This window comes from Gavialis gangeticus, unplaced genomic scaffold (genome assembly GCF_001723915.1).
Source record: "Gavialis gangeticus isolate Ggan-Ray unplaced genomic scaffold, GavGan_comp1, whole genome shotgun sequence".
Taxonomy (NCBI): Eukaryota; Metazoa; Chordata; order Crocodylia; family Gavialidae; genus Gavialis; species Gavialis gangeticus.
This window is the reverse complement of record NW_017729020.1, coordinates 8,913,351-8,930,414: the sequence shown is the minus strand read 5'-3', so window position 1 is coordinate 8,930,414 and position 17,064 is coordinate 8,913,351. Positions and strand designations below refer to the sequence as shown.

Sequence of the window (17,064 nt, the reverse complement as noted above, 5' to 3'; positions counted from 1 at the left end):
TCATCATCAAGAATGGTAAGTATTTTCTTCCTTTTTTCAGAAGTGAAAACTTGAATGGAGAAAGGGAAAATGCCCTGCCCAATCACCCTTTGAAGACTCTATGTGGGCCAGAAACAGAAATCTTCAAATCCAGAGTCGTGGCAACATTTTCCAAAGCGCGTACATGGTCTAAAAGCCGGAGTCCGATTCTCTTACACGCCGAATACAACGGTGATAGTCGAATTTGGCATCTTTGAAGACGTTTCCCTTGGTCTGGCATGGTAAACGAAGAGTTTGTAGCCAGGACTCCTGAGCTCTGCTAGTGGCCTGTATGGTTTGACCTAGTCCTTTTTCCTGATCTGCAAAGAGGTCTCTGTGGAGACCCTTGAGAAGTGCTTGGAAAGGAATGAGCAGAGTCTGTGCTTATTATTCATAGATTCATAGGGAATAAGGGTGGGAAGGGACCTCAGGAGGTCAGATCTAGTCCAACCCCCTGCTCAAAGCAGGACCAGCCCCAATGGGCACGTCCACACATGCAAGCATGTGCACTTGCAGCAAATCAAATAGAAGCAGTGCACATTTGAGCCGGGGCTTTTTGCCTCAGCGCACGTGCTCAGCCATGCATTTTGTTGTGGAGCAAATTGTGCCACTTGGGGCAAAATAACCCTGCCTGGCTCCTTCCTCCCGGAACTGCAGCCAGGGAGACCTAGAGTCTGGGGCCAGCACCTGTGCTGTCCCCAGCCATATAAAAAGCTGCCCTGTCCTGGTCCCATCCATACAAAAAGCTGCCCTGGCAAGCAGCGCAGGGCTATTCGCTCTCAGGGGCTTCTGGGGCCCAGCCAATTGGTACCTGGGGACACGACCCCTTGTGCCAGCTGGACTGCTGCAGCAGCATCCCAAATCCATTTTTCAAAATACCCCAAAATCCATGTTCTTCCACAGTTAAAACAAAAAGCCACTCTACACACACACACACACACACACACACACACACACACACACAGAGCTAGAGAGAGACAGAGAGACAGCGATCAGTTGGGCAATGCTTTTCTTCCACAGTTAAAACAAAAAGCCACTCTACACACACACACACACACACACACACACACACACACACACAGAGCTAGAGAGAGACAGAGAGACAGTGATCAGTTGGGCAATGCTTTATTGGTACATTTACAATGTTAAAGCAATGTGGAAGCCTACCAGTGTCTTTATCATCATGAAAAAAAAAGTCTAAATACCTATATGTGTTGATATGTGTTTTTGGTTTTCTTCACACATGATGGGTGTGTGATGGGGGATGTGGTGTTTGCAGGAAGGGGGTGAGAAGGGGTGTGGGGGAAGGTGGGTGGGTGGGTAGGTAGGTGTGGAGGGATGTGGGTTGGTCTGTGGGAAGGTGTGGGGTGATTGCTGGGGGGACTGTGGGTGTGGGGGCCCTTGTGGGGGGACTGCTCAGGAGGGGTGTGTCCCTGCTGGTCCCAGACCATGCCTTGTGCCGCTCTATTGCAGAGCGGTTTTTTTAGACCCCTGGATACCTAGGGGTCTTATTTTCTCCCTGTGCTGCAAACTTGTAGCACGGGGAATGTTATTTCGTTCCTCCATGTGCCTCTTGCCCTGCCGCAAAGGGGTTTGAGGCGGGGCAACAGACACGTGCGTGCTCCTCTGGATGTGCCCAACTAGATCATCCCAGCCAAGGCTTTGTGTAGCCGGGTCTTAATCATGTCCAAGGATGGAGATTCCACCTGCTTTCTGGGTAACCTGTTCCAGTGCTTTACTGCCTTCTGCAATCTGTTACCTAGCTGCTATTTGAGAAAGAGCAGAAGGAAAACGGGTCAGAGCCTGGATCCCAATGCTACCTTTTGGTGCTAGAGCAGGTTTACCAAAAGGGGTGGGAGAAGGATAGGACCAAAAGCATTCGAACACAGTGTGGCATCACAGACCCCTCTATTGCATCACCAGCCCCTGTATGATTCTCACGCTGCATTGAACACAGCATGTTATTACCCCGTAGACCCCTGTATCGTTCTCACACCACATTTGCACACAGTGTGACATCACAGACCCTTTTATTACGCCATAGACCCCTGTATCATTCTCACACCACATTTGGACACAACATGATATCACAGACCCTTCTATTAGGTCAGGATTGACTCCAGGATGAATATGAGTCGCCAATGCGACAAAGCAATAGGCAGAGCCAACCGCACCCTGTCCTGCATCAACAGGGGCATCACTACCAGGCCCGGAGAGGTCTTGCTCCCCCTCTATGCGGCGCTGGTCAGGCCGCAGCTGGAGTCCTGTGTCCAGTCCTGGGCGCCGCACTTCAAGAGGGACGTGGGGAACCTGGAGAGGGTCCAGAGGAGGCCACTCGTATGGTTGGGGGCCTCCGTGGCCAGCCCTATGAGGAGAGGCTGAGGGACCTGAACCTCTTCAGTCTCTGTGAGAGGAGACCAAGGGGGGATATTGTGGCTGCCTACAACCTTATCAGGGGCCAGTAGCAGGGACTCGGGGAAAGTCTGTTCCCCAGGGCCCCCCTTGGAGTCACCAGGAACAATGGCCGCAAGCTGAGGGAGGATAGGTTTAGGTTAGATATTAGGAAGAGCTACTTCACTGTAAGGGTGGCCAGAGCCTGGAATAGTCTTCCCAGAGAGGTGGTGCGCTCCCCTTCCTTGGAGATCTTCAAGGGGAGACTGGACAGGCACCTGGCTGCGGTCTTATGACCCCTCCACCCCCAGTGCTCCTTCCTGCCCATGGCAGGGGGTCTGACTTGATGATCTGTCTAGGTCCATTCTGACTCACTGATTCTATGATTACATCATTAAGCCCTGTATCATTCTCAATTCTAAATACAGGGGGTTATGATGTAATTCTATTACATCATAAACCCCCGTATCATTCCTCTAGACCAATACGGCTATAACTTGGGTACCTGACACATGGACGATATTGAATTTTAGCCCATTTTTTAAATGAAATCTTCATATTTTCACAAGCAGGAGGCAACTGTGACCACCTGAAACCTGAGATCCTGCTCCTGTCTTTGTTTCAAGGTAATTTGCATCATGACAGATCCTCAGAAGGGGCGAGAGGCTTCATACCAGCTATGAACAGACTGCCCAGAGGAGTTTTCCATCTCTTGACTCCTCTGTGAAATCCTATGAAATATGAACTTTCATTTCAACCCAGGAGAACTTTTACAATCTTTTCTCCAATGCGTGATGAAGGGTGTTTGTATCTGCAAGCTTGCAACTGAAGAAATTTTTGTGCAAAAATCTTGTTGGTTTAATAAAAAATGTCATCTCTACTACGAGTCCTGATTGCCTTTACCTCTAGACCAATATAGCTACAACTCAGATACTTGTATCATGCTCATACATTTGAAAACAGCGTGACATCACAAACCCTTCTATTACATCATGAACCCTGCATTGTTCTCACACCACACTTGGACACAGTGTGACATCATAGATCACTCTATTACATCATAAACCCCCACACTGAACACACCATGACAGCAGAGACCCCTCCATTACATCATAAACCCCTGCATCATTCTCAGGGGTGTACTTGGTAGCCGTGTTGGTCTGAGACAAGAAGACGCAGTGTGACATCACAGACCTTTCCATCACATCATAAATTCCTGTATTATTCCCGCGCCACATTGAACTCAGCATGACATCACAAATCCCCTTATTACCTCATAACCTCCAGTACCTTTCTCATACCCCATTTGAATACAGTGTGACATCCCTATTACATTGTAAACCCCGTATCATTTTTACATTTGAACGCAGCGTGACATCACAAACCCCTTTATTACCCCGCAACCTAAGGCATCCTCCTCATACCACGTTTGAACACAGTGTGATAACGCAGACCCCTGTATCACTTTCACGTTTGCGCATAGCATGATACCACAAGCCCATTCATTATAACGTACATCAACCCCCACTCTCAGGCCCTCCCCAACATCCTACAACTATGACGCCAGACGTAGTAACACTAACATCACAGACCCCAGGTTCAGGTCAGATGGGTAATGTGCCCCGTCGTAACAAGAGGACGGCACATATCACGCAGGCGCGTGCCACCCCCATTCATCACGTTTCTGAACCTGAAGGATCGCCCGCGGTTCTGTTCCACTATAGGAGACAGTTCAGGCCTGCAATTTGCAAGTTAGGGTGACTTATTGATAGTGGCATTTCCCTCATCATTTCAATGCGTCTCTTTATTCTGTTCCAGCCAAGCGACAGGCAGCCGCCTCTTCTCGCTTCCAATCCTAACTTCGGCCTCTAACCCGCCCCCGGACCCCCGAGCGACGGACAGAGCCGCGGGCTCATTACGCATGCTAATATTATTCATCGTCTGCCCCGCCTCTCCGCGGCCGGCGCTCGCGCTCGCGCTCTGCTTTACGGCAGAGTTTGCGACCGTGCGGGAAAGCGAGGGGGGGGCGGGGGAATCACGTGCGTCAGTACTGCGGGTGGACGGCTGGGAGGTGGTGCCACCCCGCGGCGGGGCTGAGCACCGCCCCCCGAGGGGATCGCATGGGGGTCCCAGCTCCTGTCCTGTTGCAGGGGGTTGCCTCTGTGCCAGCCCCACAGGAGGGGAGCCAGGACCCTGCCCTGTAAGGGTACCAGGGGCTGACCCCAGCCCAGGGGCAGGGCTGGGTTGTGGGGGCACAGGAGGGATTGGGGTCCCCTCATTGCCCTGGTGCTGCAGGCTCCCTGGGAGCTGTGGGCCCACAGCTGCGACAGGCCTGGGGCTGGGGAGTGGTCCCTCCGCCTTCAGGGCCATGGAGCTCAGCAGCCTGCTGGCATCCCTGAAGCTGGAGAGCCAGCAAGAGCCCGGAGATCCCGGGCAGCCTGTTTCCTCTGTCCCGCCAGCAGAACAGGTTTTGTCCCAACTCCTGCTGCTGCTGTCAGGCAGGGGAGCCCGCAGCAGCACCAAGGCTGGGATGCTCAGGGACCTGAGTGCGCTCTTCCAGGCGGCAGACTGCCAGTGGCTCTTTGGAGGCGCCCTCCCGCCCCCCAGCCTCAAAGTGCTGGGGGACATGGTGAGGACGCTGAGCAGCTACGCAGCGCTGCCGAAGCTGGAGCGGGATGCAGGGGACCTCCCCGGCCACAGTGCCTGTTACGCCTTGGTGGCCGAGCGAGTGGCCGATGTTGGCTTGGTGTTGCTCAGCCTCCTTGCAAAAGTGGAAGCTGCCAAGGGCTTGGCGTTGCTGGGTCCCACGGTGGCGGATCCAGTCCTGCGTGGCTTGGCAGGGCCCACCTACGTCTTTGCTGCAACGCACTGTACAGAGAGGCCGTGGACCAGCCCAAGGTCTCAGTCAGTGGCACAGGAGCTGCTGGCCTCGCTGGTTCGAGCTGCAGATTGCGGGTCGGTGGCTGAGTTCCTCCGGGGAACGAATGAAGATGAGGCGGGGAGGTTTGCTGCAGTGATGGGGCTCCTGAAACCAGAGCTGACCAAGTGAGTAGCGTCACAGGGACCGAATGGCAGTCCTGAGGGGTTGCTGGGGGCATTGCAGGGACATACAGGGTGCTGCTGAACCTTAGTCGAGTTCAAAGTCTCTTGAAGCACGTGCTTTCAGCAATAAGCTGTATTCCCAGGGCAGGGCAGGGAGCGGGGGTCACTGGGAGCATCCAGATTAGAGAGAAGCAGTTTTGGGTAAATACCGGATTTCCTCTGGGAAATATGGATTGGCTCCATAAAGAAAGCTGCTGGCTGCCTCTCTGGCCTGTTTGGTAGGTGTTAACCAAGTGAATAGTGTGGATGTCTGGGGCTGCAGCTCCCTTTGCAATCAGTGGAATATTTGCCACTGACTAAAGCATCCGTTTGCAGGAAACTAGGCCACAGCTACTTCAGACCCCCCGATTAAATTCCTCAAAATCGTTGGTGACTTGTCAGAAAAAAGAAGTGATGGTATGAGGTTTACTTGGCATCTCCTCTCTGCTCTCTTCTTGGAGATCTTTTCATCACTTTCTTGTTGGCTGAAGTGTGAGGGGCTCTGAAAACAGCTGGAGCTATTTGTATTAACTAGGGAAATAGTTTGATTTAACTGGCTAAGAGGCCAGTCCTGGCTTATGTGCTGAATCATGGTTGATGTGAGAGCTGCTGCAAAACACTTATAGTGATTGCTTTTCCCATGTTTCCAGAGAGACATGGAAATGCAACCCCGCCACAAAGCACGTATTCTCCCAGACGCTGCGTCAGGTCACCCGGCCGTGGCTGAGCCGTTACCTGGAAAGTGTTCTTCCCCCATCATTGCTGATCTCTGATGATTACCAGGAGGAGAATAAAATCCTGGGTGTGCTCTGCCTGCATCACATCATCCTCAATGTGGTAAGGAAGGATCAGTGCCAAGCAGAAGAGAAACCAGGCTGCTGTTGGGGAACGTGGGGAAATTGGTCAGAGCTGAAAATTGTGTGTCAGGCCCCCTGATGCCTATTCCTGGCTCTGCTATTAAGCTCTGGGATGACATGAGAGATGGCACACCATGTGCTCACACTGCAGTAATTATGGCAGCCAGGAACTATCCATATCCATCTGTGTGTGAATCATAACCTGGGTGTCCATCAGAGATATTTATAAGTTGCCAGGCAAATCTCCAGCTGGCATCAGTTGCATTCCCCATTGCCTGTGCTAGGTTTTGTGGGGTTCTCAGATTTTATGTTGGTTAACCTGGGGCTTTTCATGTGCTGCTGTCCTTTGTCGTGTGCTTTAAGCAGGAGCTAGAGCTCAAGTTTACTAATGGTAGTAATTCTTTTCTTTTCACTGGAATATTTCAAAGGACTTTGCAGACATATATTTCCCCTCTTGCATCCCTGCTGAGCCAGTGTGTGTTTTCCCAGTTATAAGAAGATTAAAAACAAAAGGCCTCAGTAATCCAGTGACTTGGGTGAGACTACTCAGTGAGTCAGTGGAAAGCATTGTTATCCTGGGCTCCAGGTCCCTCTAATCACCAGCTGTCTCGCTAACTTTGTCCCTCCAAGGTTCGTTTCCATAACCCAGCTTTGTAAAGCCCAAATCTGCAGTTGCCATCTCCCTGTACTCTGGAGCATAGCTGAGAAGGAGGCTGTTCTCTTTCTAACGTGGCTGTAGGGATCAGCTTTGTGTGAATCTGCTGAAAGTGGTGCATGGGAATACATGCTTTTTTCCTCTGTTGCAGCCAGCTGCTGAATTGTGCCAGTTTAACAGGGCTCAGGTTGTGTACCATGCTCTGTACAACCACCTCTACTCCCGAGAAGCCCAGCTCATCCAGGTAAGCTGCTAGAATTGAATCTAAATCTTCATCCACTAAAATGGCAGCAGGACTGGCTGGCTCAGAGCATTGGGAATGGGCTCTGAAACTCCACTTAGACAACCATTTCTAATCTCACTTCAGGTTATTATCAAGGGCTGTAAAGTGAAATGAGTTGGATTGTGGTTAGTTCTCAAGGGTAATGTTCCTTCCTGGTCTGCCAGCTGGCAGTTTCAGGTGAGAGGCCAGGAAGGGAAGGACCATGAAGGGAACATCACGTATACCTCTGGTATACAGATAGTGTAGAATACCAGAGCTGCAGCATACTGACTTCCTCCTCCTTGTATTAGGCTGTGCTGCTCTGCTTGCTGGACTTGCTGCCTGTACTAGAGAAATCTCCCCAGCAGCTGTCCAAGGCAACTGGACTAGCTACACCCACCGATGAGGTGCTGCAGCTGGTTCTGACCCACATGGAGGCGGAGCACCGGCTGGCGCTGCGGAGAGTGTATGCCCACACCTTGCCTGCCTTTGTGGAGAGGTGAGCGCCAGCACCTTGCCTCTCCAGTGTCTTGTTGTGTGCCAGGGCAAGGAAGGGGTGCATGCACAGCCACTTTCTGCACAAGGACTCCAGTCTCCAGGGTCCATTCCCTCCAAATACCTGCTGCTTTGTCTTGGCAGACATGGCATCCTGATAGCACGTCATCTGAAGAGGCTGGAGCGGGTGATTGTGGCATACCTGGAGATCTGTGATGGGCCAGAGGAGAAAGCCAGACTGGGGATACTGGAGACGCTGAAATGCACCATACAGCATGCCTGGCCAAGGTATCTGTAAGAAACAGTAGATGGAGGCAGCAAAATGGGACTGCCTCCACCCTCCAATGAAGGGCAAACCCTGGTGCTAGTGAGAGATGGATCACCAAGCATGGTGCATAACTTGTACTTCCCCTCAGAGCTGTGAGGTCACTAACAGATGTGCTCCCTAGCTGAGGAACATGTAGCCCAAGAGCTAGGCAAAGTGTTGGCCTGGTTCGTGCCTGCAGATCCTGTGATGAGTGGAGTGGCACTTCATTTGGATGCTGGTCCCTTGTATGCAGCTCTTAGCAAGGGCTACAAGCTCCCTCTGGCGGTTGCATTCAAACAAGCAGCTTCCTGTTGCCACTCTGTTATTGGCCAAAGGTTTGTGTGCTTTTGAGTAAAGTTCTCAAATCTTGTTAAATGTGTGAGAGGAAAACACTCTGCAGCTGTCCTGGAGAGCAGCTCCTGCCCAGGGCGCACATGGCAGGTGCTGTTCTAAACTCCCCTCACTGCTTTTCAGATGGATTTTTCTCATGCCTTCTGCCCTTAATGTATTGTTGAACCTCCACTGTAGACTGACACTTTGCCTGAAGTCAGTGGCTGTCTAGAAGAGGCATAGGTGACTGGGAGGCAGGCGCTGCCTTGCCTTTGGTTGTTGCTGGCCAGCGGTTAGGCCAGGCTTGCACCAAGGCTGCGCATAGTGAAGAGCGCGTGTTGTTTTCCACTGCAGGATGCTGTGCAGGCTCAGCGTGCTCCTCAAAGCCCTGCTCAGAATGATATGGGACGTACGGACTGACGTAAGCCTGACACCCGAGACAGTGAAAACAGCCCTGCTCCAGGGTGCTACTGACTGCCTCCTCCTGCTGGATCGGTGCACAGAGGGGCACGTCAAGGTGAGCAAGGGGGGACAGAGGCTCTAGCTAAGCTCCACTGACTCTTCTTGCCCTTATTTCTTACAAGGGAAAGTCAAATTGCTTGTAGCTACTAGAACAGACAGGGCTGTGTTGTTTTTTTTTGCTTGCCTTCCCAAAATAGTAGGTAGGTAAGATTGATAACTAAACAGCCCGACCATCCGGTTGCCCAGCTTTCTGAGAGCCTAGAGATGCAGCCTGCCAGTCCCTATGCAATCCTCCTGTCCAACTCAACTCCACAGCGTGGAGGACTTGGAGACCTTTGGAAGTACAGGGAGGCTGGTTCTCACCCCTATGGTAATGCCTGAGCCACACCCTCAGCATCAGAAGGAGCTTCATGCAGTGACTGGTGCTTGTGCTTTCCTATTTAGATCCTGCTGGAAGGCATCTACCACAGCTGTGAGGACAACACCATCCGAGAGTGCATCAGGAAGGTGCAGAAAGACACCTGAAACAGCAGCTGCTCACCAAAGCCTGATTTTTATACAGTAAAATATTTTTTATTTAAAATAATTGTGTGCTTTTGCAGATAAGAAACCCCCACAGAAGCAGGGTTTGTGTGTCCAACGGGAATACACTGTACAGTCCAGCCTTAGATTGGAATTGAAGAGGGAGCGCTGGCCTCTCTTCAGTATTCAGTAACTCTTTTAAAGATCAGGCCTTTTACGTCTGAACACACTTAGGCCATGTCAAGATCCTCTCCATTTGCAGCTTTCATTCCCTTTCCTTCCCATTCAGTAGCCACAGTTCTCTCCTGCTGGTTTCTTTGTCACGGGCTATCAAAAATCTTTTATTTGTTTAAATAATAATTTTTTAAAAATCCTTGAACTAGGTGTATTAGGAAGTAGTCCACCCCCAGAGGTCCTTGAAAAGTGATGGATTCCAAGTCCAATTGTCCAATCCCAAACTCCAGTCTAAACCCAGCCAGGCAGGAGTCAGGTAGCTTTTGATTTGGAGGCAGGTTCTGTCTCTTGTTCATACTCTATTTCAACATAAGCTCGTTTTTTCCTGGTGGGGCCTTTCAGCGGGGTTTTGCCCTTGGATTTGGTGTGGTGGGCCTTTTCCTCCGTTTCTGTCTCTTCCTCTTCACTGGAGGATTTATCATCCTCTTCGCTGCTTGTTGCCAGTTTATCCATGTCCTGGGCAGGAGGGGAAAGAGCTTGTTAATACTCATTGCAGATTGGACCTAAACCCACACTCCCTACAGGACTGTGCATATCACTCTGATCTGGTGTTTCCTAGCTCCCTTTTCTCTAACCTTTGGTGGCTTTGGGGCACTGATGAGGACAAAGTACAGTGTGATCATATTATTAAACATGAATCGAGCTGCTCTGCTACTAATCCCAGCCACAAAGCTTTGATCCACAAGCAGAAAGACAAAATAGTCAGCTGGAGGACGACTGCCTATCAAGAGGATCAGAGTCTAACTTGCCCTCATTTGATATTTTTAGTCATTGGAAACTTTCAAACTTAAAGCTTCAGCCTCTACTGGTTTCTAATGAACCTTTACGAGGATGTTGCTTTTCTCGCACGTGATACGTAGTGGGATCTGGCCCAAGCCCACTGCGTTACATACCTCAAAGTCACTGAGGTCACTCTCATCTGCTTCCACAAACTCCCTCTTGTCTGCATCCTGTAAAACAGTAGGTCAGAAACAGTGTACCACAAAAAGGCTCCAGGAAGTCACTGCTTAAGGGCTTAGGCCCAGCAATGGATAGGCCTGGATAGTTAGTGTGCTGAATTGATCTTTATAGAAGAGCTCATGGCACTGTGGCTAATTTGCTATGTAGAGAGACTATGAACGACAAACTAACAGCCACGCACCTGTAGCCATTAGCAGTATATTCACCTCAAGCCTTTGCTAGGCAGCAAGTTACATTCAGTCTTCAGCAGTGACATGCATTGTGTCACCTTCTGCAAAAGTGGCCAGTAGCTCTCAACCTGACTTTGTGGGCCTAAACCTTGCAGGTACTGATGTCCAAAATCATTTAGAAGTCTGAAAATTCGTAGCAGGCAATCAGACCTCTATGCAACAATGGATTCTGCAGAGGGCACTGGGTCTGCCCTACGAACATAGTTATGAATCCAACTCTGATTTACTGCGTAGCCCTCTAACAAAAAAGTGAGGAAGGCTGAAAAGGGAATGGAGACATGGAGGAATACATAATAACTTGCAGTTGCCCACTCATGCACCCCTCTTCCTGAGAATTCACACTCCTCACATTACCATGCTAAGACGGGTTAATATCCAGATCCCACGCACAGATGTATATTGTGGCTCCAACACCACACGGGGTGAATTTTAATCATCCTGCCTTGAACTATTTTTCAAAGCATTACCTCATCTTCCTCCTCCTCTTCCTTCTCCACATCTGAGTCTGTCTCACTTTCTGCATCCTGCTGCTCCAGAGCCTTGTCGAAAGCATGAATGGGGAAGTTGTAGATATCCCCATACTGGAAGAAAAACAAAACAAAACAAATACCTACTTTACCAGGTAAGTAGCATGGATTTCTTTACAAATACCTGCTTTGCCAGGAAGGTAACCATGATCATCAGATGTCTGAGAACTGGACAGGTGCTATTGGGAATGCCCCTCTGAGTCTCAGGTCAAAAAGCAGGAGACGAGCAGGAGCTGTCTGTACCAGATAGTGGAAAAATAAGGTGTGTTGTACAACAACCTGATCTGTGCCTGGTCTGGAGTTTGGGGGTGATCTCAGGATGAGCTATGGAGTCTGAGCTTCCTTCCTTGCTCAGAAGTAGAAAGCTGAGCAGAAGGACAGATTAAGTTCAGGAGGTTTCAGTGCCTTCCCAAAGGAACTTTTTTGATCTGTTGGTTCTAGCTCAAGGGCATATTCTTTGCTCTTCTGGCACTGCTGCAGGTGTCGAGTGGACCCTCCCAAAACGCAGGCTATGGGGAAGCAAAGGGTTGGACTGCAGTTGGCAGGGGAGTCTGCTCAGGTTATTCACCAAGGCAGCTCTCTCTTGCATGTTTCTGTACCACACCATTACCCGTGGTCTGGGATTCGTCAAAGCTCTGCTATAAATGCAGCTAGAAATGTACACGAAGCTGAGCACAGAGGTACTGAGCAGTAGTTCTGGTCTCATGAATATCACAGATTTCCTTGTCCCAGCCGCATTCCCAAAGTGAGCAGCATGGCTATGTAAAAACAGCCCCTTAATTCCCCCAACCTGAATGCACCTGCTACCCTAAGCAAGGTGAAACTCCTGCTAGCAAGGACAGCGGTGGGAGAATGGGCTGGGTTCAGGGCAGCTTCGTGCACACTTAGAAGGAGCACGAGATGGACATGCCTCTGTGCTAGAAGACAAAGATGGCAGCAAGCCTTACTGTTTCCTGCTTCAGTCTTTCCAGTAATTCCTTCTCAATGGCATTATCCAGCTGGGCAGCGATCAGGGCTTTTTCCTAGAAACAGGGGAAAGAGAAGCTGGAGTCCATTCATTTCCAAAGGCACAGCGCAGAGGAGCCAAGGAATTGGGACACTACAGGCATGGGTCACATTACCTCTCTCCTTTTCTCTCTCCTTTCAACCTTTTTGCTTAAAGGAACAAGCTTCCGTCTGTGAGAAAAGACAAAGAAGGGTATACTTGGTGAAACTGCAGCCTGCTGACCACTGATGTACAGCAGATGAGCAAATGTTAACTCGGAGGCCGGACTTGGCTTGTTACAGGATGCTCCATGCTTATTGCCTGGTAAAAACTGGCCTCACAGAGGCAAGTTAAAACTCCTGCAGGGAAAGCAGGAAGGAGAGGGCATGGACTAAAAGTGGGGAGGAAAACGATACACCCTCACTTACTGTCGCTTGAGCGTCAGCTTCCGGATGCGGATCAGGTACTGCGTGATCTTAGTGAAGCGCTGTTTGCACTTGTGCCGGATGAAGCGTGGCCAGTAGATGAGGTTCTCATCTATCTCCTCCAAAGCTTTTTCGTAGTTTCTGCTCAGCCGGACCTGTCGGAGAGAGGGACAGCTGTCAGTATCCCTGCTTGAGAGACCCTTCTTTGGGACAGTTGAAACAGGGAGCTGTGGGGTTCTTTTGTAAGAGTGGCTTATTATTAAAAGATGTCCCACATGCTAGATGCCCATATGCTAGTTGTATTAAGTCTCGTTCTTGGTAGATTAATATAACCTTCCCTCTCACTCACCCGTTCCCAGAGCCGACTGGGGAAGGCTGCCCGCTCAATGGTCTTCATGTACAGGTAACATTGACCTAAAGGAACAATAAACGTGATCTCAGCTACGCTGCAACCTGTAAGCCAGGCTTAGCACATCAGAGTCACTGCTGAAGCCCTCTGCTCTGGGACAGTTGCCTCAGGACCAAGGCATATCAGTCTGAACACAGGAAACAGTCTGACATCAGCCTCTCATGGAGATCAGAAGGGCACGTGCTCCAAGGAGTAACCCAACCCCAGCCACCGAGCAGACCCATCTCCCGATATCCGCCCATCAGATCAAATGGCATCAGATCAACTTGACCACCTTCTTGGAGACCCCACTGGGTCTCAGCAAAGGCCCAATATCCACAGGTGGATGATCTTTTCCCCACAAGGAGCATCACAGACTGCCCCACGGAAAGGCAGCCACTGCTGGGATGGAGTACAGCAGCTATCTAGCATACAGCACTTCCCACAACAGCTAGGAATAGCTGACTGGATCCTCTGACAACGTGCATGCATTCAAGCTGTGAGAAGTCTCAAAGGGACGTGCCAGCTGGGGGGAACGGGAACAATGCCGTCTGTGATTAGAGCAAACAGGCCCATGATGGAGCATGGCAGTCTTACCCTTCTCTTCTTTGATGGTAGCATACTGGCTGTTTGCTAAAGGGCAGGACGACCGGTTACACAGACCCGTCAAGTTATACTCATTGCGGCAAAAATTCTGGGTCTTTGTCCTAGAAGGAAGAGATTTTCTATGAGCCGCTAGCCCCGAAGTATCTATTCGCAGATCTCAGAGCTGTACAAATTCAAGCACACTCAACCACACAACAGCCAAGGTGAGAATGAAGATCATCATCTCCACTTTACAGACAGGGAAACTGAGTCACAGAGGCACAAAGGGTTATACAGCAAGTCATGGGCAGACTTCTGACTTAGCCATGGCTTTTAGGATCTGTTTTAACTAATTAATATCCACGCACTATTCTGAAACAAGCTTCCTTTCACCTAAGCGTTACTGGGATGAGTCAAGGACCTATTTTCCACCAGTTCTGGATTCCCTGGTGTTTGTCAGTCCAAACTGCTTCAAAACCATACCCTCAACCTCCCATTTGTGGAAGCGCTGCCTTCCTGAAGCAGCCTGACAGCTTAAGCTATTTCTGCGCACAAAATTAAAATGCTGAGTAACGACCTACTCAGCTCAGAGAGCGCGTGTCCCCATGGCCAAGAAACTCATCCTTCCAGTAGCAACTCACAGAGCCGGACGCTAAAATACTCACTTGATTTTGTACGAGCAGAACTGCTTGTTTCCGAGAGTGTCCCATACGACCTGTGAGAGGCAAAATTTGGTTATTGCGTCCTGCAACATAACGCATTGTGGCTCTGTAGCCACCAGCAAGATTATTATGGGAGGCCTAGCTAATGAAATGCAGCCTGAGTACAAACGAGGCAGAGTCTGTGCTAACCATTTTGCAAATGGTGCAACAAGCCCAGAACGAGGAGCAGTGGGCTCATGCACGGGAGATTTAAGTTGGATATTAGGCAAAACTCTCTCACTAGGAGGGTGAAGCACTAGAACGGTTACCTAGGAAGGTGGTGGAGTCTCCATCCTTGGAGGTTTTTAAGCCCCAGCTCCACAAAGCCTCAGCTGGGATGATGCTTTGAGCAGGGGGTTAGACTAGATGCGACCTCCCGAGGTCCCTTCCAACCCTTATTTTTGATGTTGCTTTGATTAAACCAAGGCACAGAAGAGATGCACCAGGAACGGAAATCACATCTTGGGACTGCTGCTTTGCACAGCCCCTACAGCCACCGCAGCGCCAGCCCGGCTATTACAGATGCGGTCAGAGCTGATGGGAGAAACGCTTGCGATCAGCCCCCGGTACCATTTGGGACTCGAGCAGGCTTCCAGATCTGGGACAGTGGCAGCAGCACAGACTTTGCAGCTTCCCATCACCCTGTGGAGGAGGACTAGAGGAATAGGTGCTACCCCCCCAGCAGGCTCCCCTCCTCATCCAGGACCCTGCACGCCTGAGGAAGGTGGCAGCATCCCATCCTCCAGCCCGTGCAGCAAAACATGGGGGTGGTACAGGGGCCCTGCAAACCCCACCAGCTCCATCCGTGCCCAGGCTGCGCCCATGGACCTCCCATCCCAGCGCCTTCCACGTGGGAGAGGGGCAGAGACGCAGCCGACTCCACGCGAAAAGCCCGGCGCTGATTGGCCACGACGCAGCTGCCTGGCGAGAGCGGACGGAACCGAATCAACCCCCGCGGGCTGGACACTCACCTCGTCCGAGTGCATCGCGCCCGCGTGTGTGCAGCAAGGAAGCCGGATCAAGGAGCCGCCATGCTAGAGGGCGGAGCGTGGGGCTCTCGCGAGAACAGCGTGAGGGGCGGGGCAGGGATAGGGCAAGAGAACTGTGCAAGGCGGGGGTGCAAAGTCGCCGCGTCCGGGAGAGAGAAGTCGGGGTGGGGGGAGCTGCAGTTGTGTGCGTCGCTTCCCCAGCCCCTTTGCTCCCTGGCAGGGCTGCCTGGTGCCCAGCTTCCTGTGTCCCTGCAAAGTTTCAGGCTCTTTCCAAAGCTTTGGCCAGCAGATAGCAGCAGGGAGCTGCACGCATAGCTGTGCCCGCTTGGCCCCGGGGTTAGAGAAGGAGCTCAGATGTGCTCCCATCCTGAGTCGGGGGTGCAGCCTTGGCGGGTACTTTTCTAAAGGATTTCAACCACAGGAGAGCCCACTGACAGATGGGATTTTCCCAGGGTGGGTATGAACTGCGCATGGGCAAACAGGACCTTAAGAGTGGCTGCAAAACCCAAGAGCATCCCTCAACCCGGGGTGGTTGCAGGGGCAGCCATCCCATGGCAGCTTAAGGGCTTGGATATTCAAGAAGCGATTCAGGAGCAACTCCACGCAGGGTGGCCATCACAGAGGACAGTCTGTCTGTCTTCTTGATACCAAACCGGACCCCTTTATGTCCTCTATTTTTGTCCTAAAGAGGACATAAAGGCGTTGGGTTTCGTATCAATAGAGGACAGAGTCGCAGAAGACCGGGGCGTCCCCTATGATGGCCACCCCAGCTCTCCGCGTGACCCCCTTCTACTTGTGGATAAGAAGTAGGTTTTCCTTGGCAAATGGATTTATCTTTTAAGTCCAAACAAAACACATTGCGTCCACATGGGTATTCAGGGGAAAAAGCTACTGGATTTTTAATTCCCCTTGGGCTAAAATAATGTTCAAGTGCGGACAGCTCCTGGATGATTACAGCTGGGAGGGGGGCTGCTGTGACTAGGGTCCAGTTCATGCCTCCACTAAATTCAAGGAATTTAGGAAGTGCACAAGCCATCTGCAGCCTCACGAGAGGTGTGTGTGCCCGAAAGCTTGCTAAGAAGAATTGTTCCAACTCTTTGAGTTGGTTTAATAAGATACAGGATTTACCCAAACAGCCTTGTGTGGCACTAAATTCAGAGGCGCTCCTCCGGCTCCCACGGCATGGGATCCAGCAATCCGCGGGCGGACGGGCCTGATGCCTGCAGAGCTCTCCTGAAAGCCCGAGACCTGAAACGCTGTAGGTAGAAGAGGCTCAGACAATCATCCCATCTTTCGAACTGGGCATCAAAGGCTGGTGTCTGGGACGGAAACATGCACCAGGCCCCTCCTCTGCTTATTCAAGCTGGACAGATCCAGGAGGGCAGGAATATTTCAGTGCTTGGCATGGGATGGAGGCACAAGTAGGACTTGGGCTCCAGCTGGTGCTGTCCTCCCTGGAGACCAGCTCTCTGCAGTAGGGCTGCAGTCTGGACACACTTGTACTTCTTGCTGGAGTCCTATTCCAGGGTTTGAGGTTTTTTTCCTTCAATCCAGCTACTGCTCTGTCATTGTTGTGTTCCTTCAGCTGCGGCTCCGTTAGAGCCCACTTTCCTCCCCGCTGGCTAATAATAACTTGCTTTATCAGATGAAAGCAGCCGCT

The 17,064-nt window shown here is 51.0% G+C and overlaps 2 protein-coding genes across 2 annotated transcripts; one reads left to right on the top strand and one right to left on the bottom strand.

Moving 5' to 3' along the window:
* Positions 1 to 4,444: 4,444 nt before the first annotated feature.
* Positions 4,445 to 12,738, top strand: TTI2 (TELO2 interacting protein 2). The gene is made up of 8 exons (XM_019514510.1): positions 4,445 to 5,454; positions 6,141 to 6,327; positions 7,154 to 7,246; positions 7,576 to 7,763; positions 7,904 to 8,047; positions 8,751 to 8,913; positions 9,303 to 9,419; positions 12,494 to 12,738. Exons 1-7 carry the CDS (start codon positions 4,778 to 4,780, stop codon positions 9,381 to 9,383), a joined length of 1,533 nt encoding a protein of 510 aa, XP_019370055.1. The 5' UTR covers positions 4,445 to 4,777; the 3' UTR covers positions 9,384 to 9,419; positions 12,494 to 12,738.
* Positions 9,562 to 15,482, bottom strand: MAK16 (MAK16 homolog). The gene is made up of 10 exons (XM_019514511.1): positions 15,387 to 15,482; positions 14,380 to 14,429; positions 13,727 to 13,836; positions 13,091 to 13,155; positions 12,745 to 12,896; positions 12,453 to 12,507; positions 12,279 to 12,353; positions 11,272 to 11,385; positions 10,508 to 10,564; positions 9,562 to 10,070 (listed from the first exon to the last, which is right to left on the bottom strand). Exons 1-10 carry the CDS (start codon positions 15,399 to 15,401, stop codon positions 9,867 to 9,869), a joined length of 897 nt encoding a protein of 298 aa, XP_019370056.1. The 5' UTR covers positions 15,402 to 15,482; the 3' UTR covers positions 9,562 to 9,866.
* Positions 15,483 to 17,064: the final 1,582 nt, after the last annotated feature.

What these genes read in the sequence shown, in the direction of transcription:
- MAK16 (XM_019514511.1), bottom strand. An exon ending in AAGCTGACGCTCAAGCGACA is followed by an intron (nt 12,508 to 12,744) that starts GTAAGTGAGGGT and finishes CTTTTCTCACAG; the next exon opens with ACGGAAGCTTGTTCCTTTAA. An exon ending in AAAGACTGAAGCAGGAAACA is followed by an intron (nt 11,386 to 12,278) that starts GTAAGGCTTGCT and finishes TTTTTCTTCCAG; the next exon opens with TATGGGGATATCTACAACTT.
- TTI2 (XM_019514510.1), top strand. Translation starts at nt 4,778, where the DNA reads ATGGAGCTCAGCAGCCTGCTGGCATCCCTGAAGCTGGAGAGCCAGCAA. An exon ending in GAGAAGCCCAGCTCATCCAG is followed by an intron (nt 7,247 to 7,575) that starts GTAAGCTGCTAG and finishes TCCTTGTATTAG; the next exon opens with GCTGTGCTGCTCTGCTTGCT. An exon ending in ATACAGCATGCCTGGCCAAG is followed by an intron (nt 8,048 to 8,750) that starts GTATCTGTAAGA and finishes TTTCCACTGCAG; the next exon opens with GATGCTGTGCAGGCTCAGCG.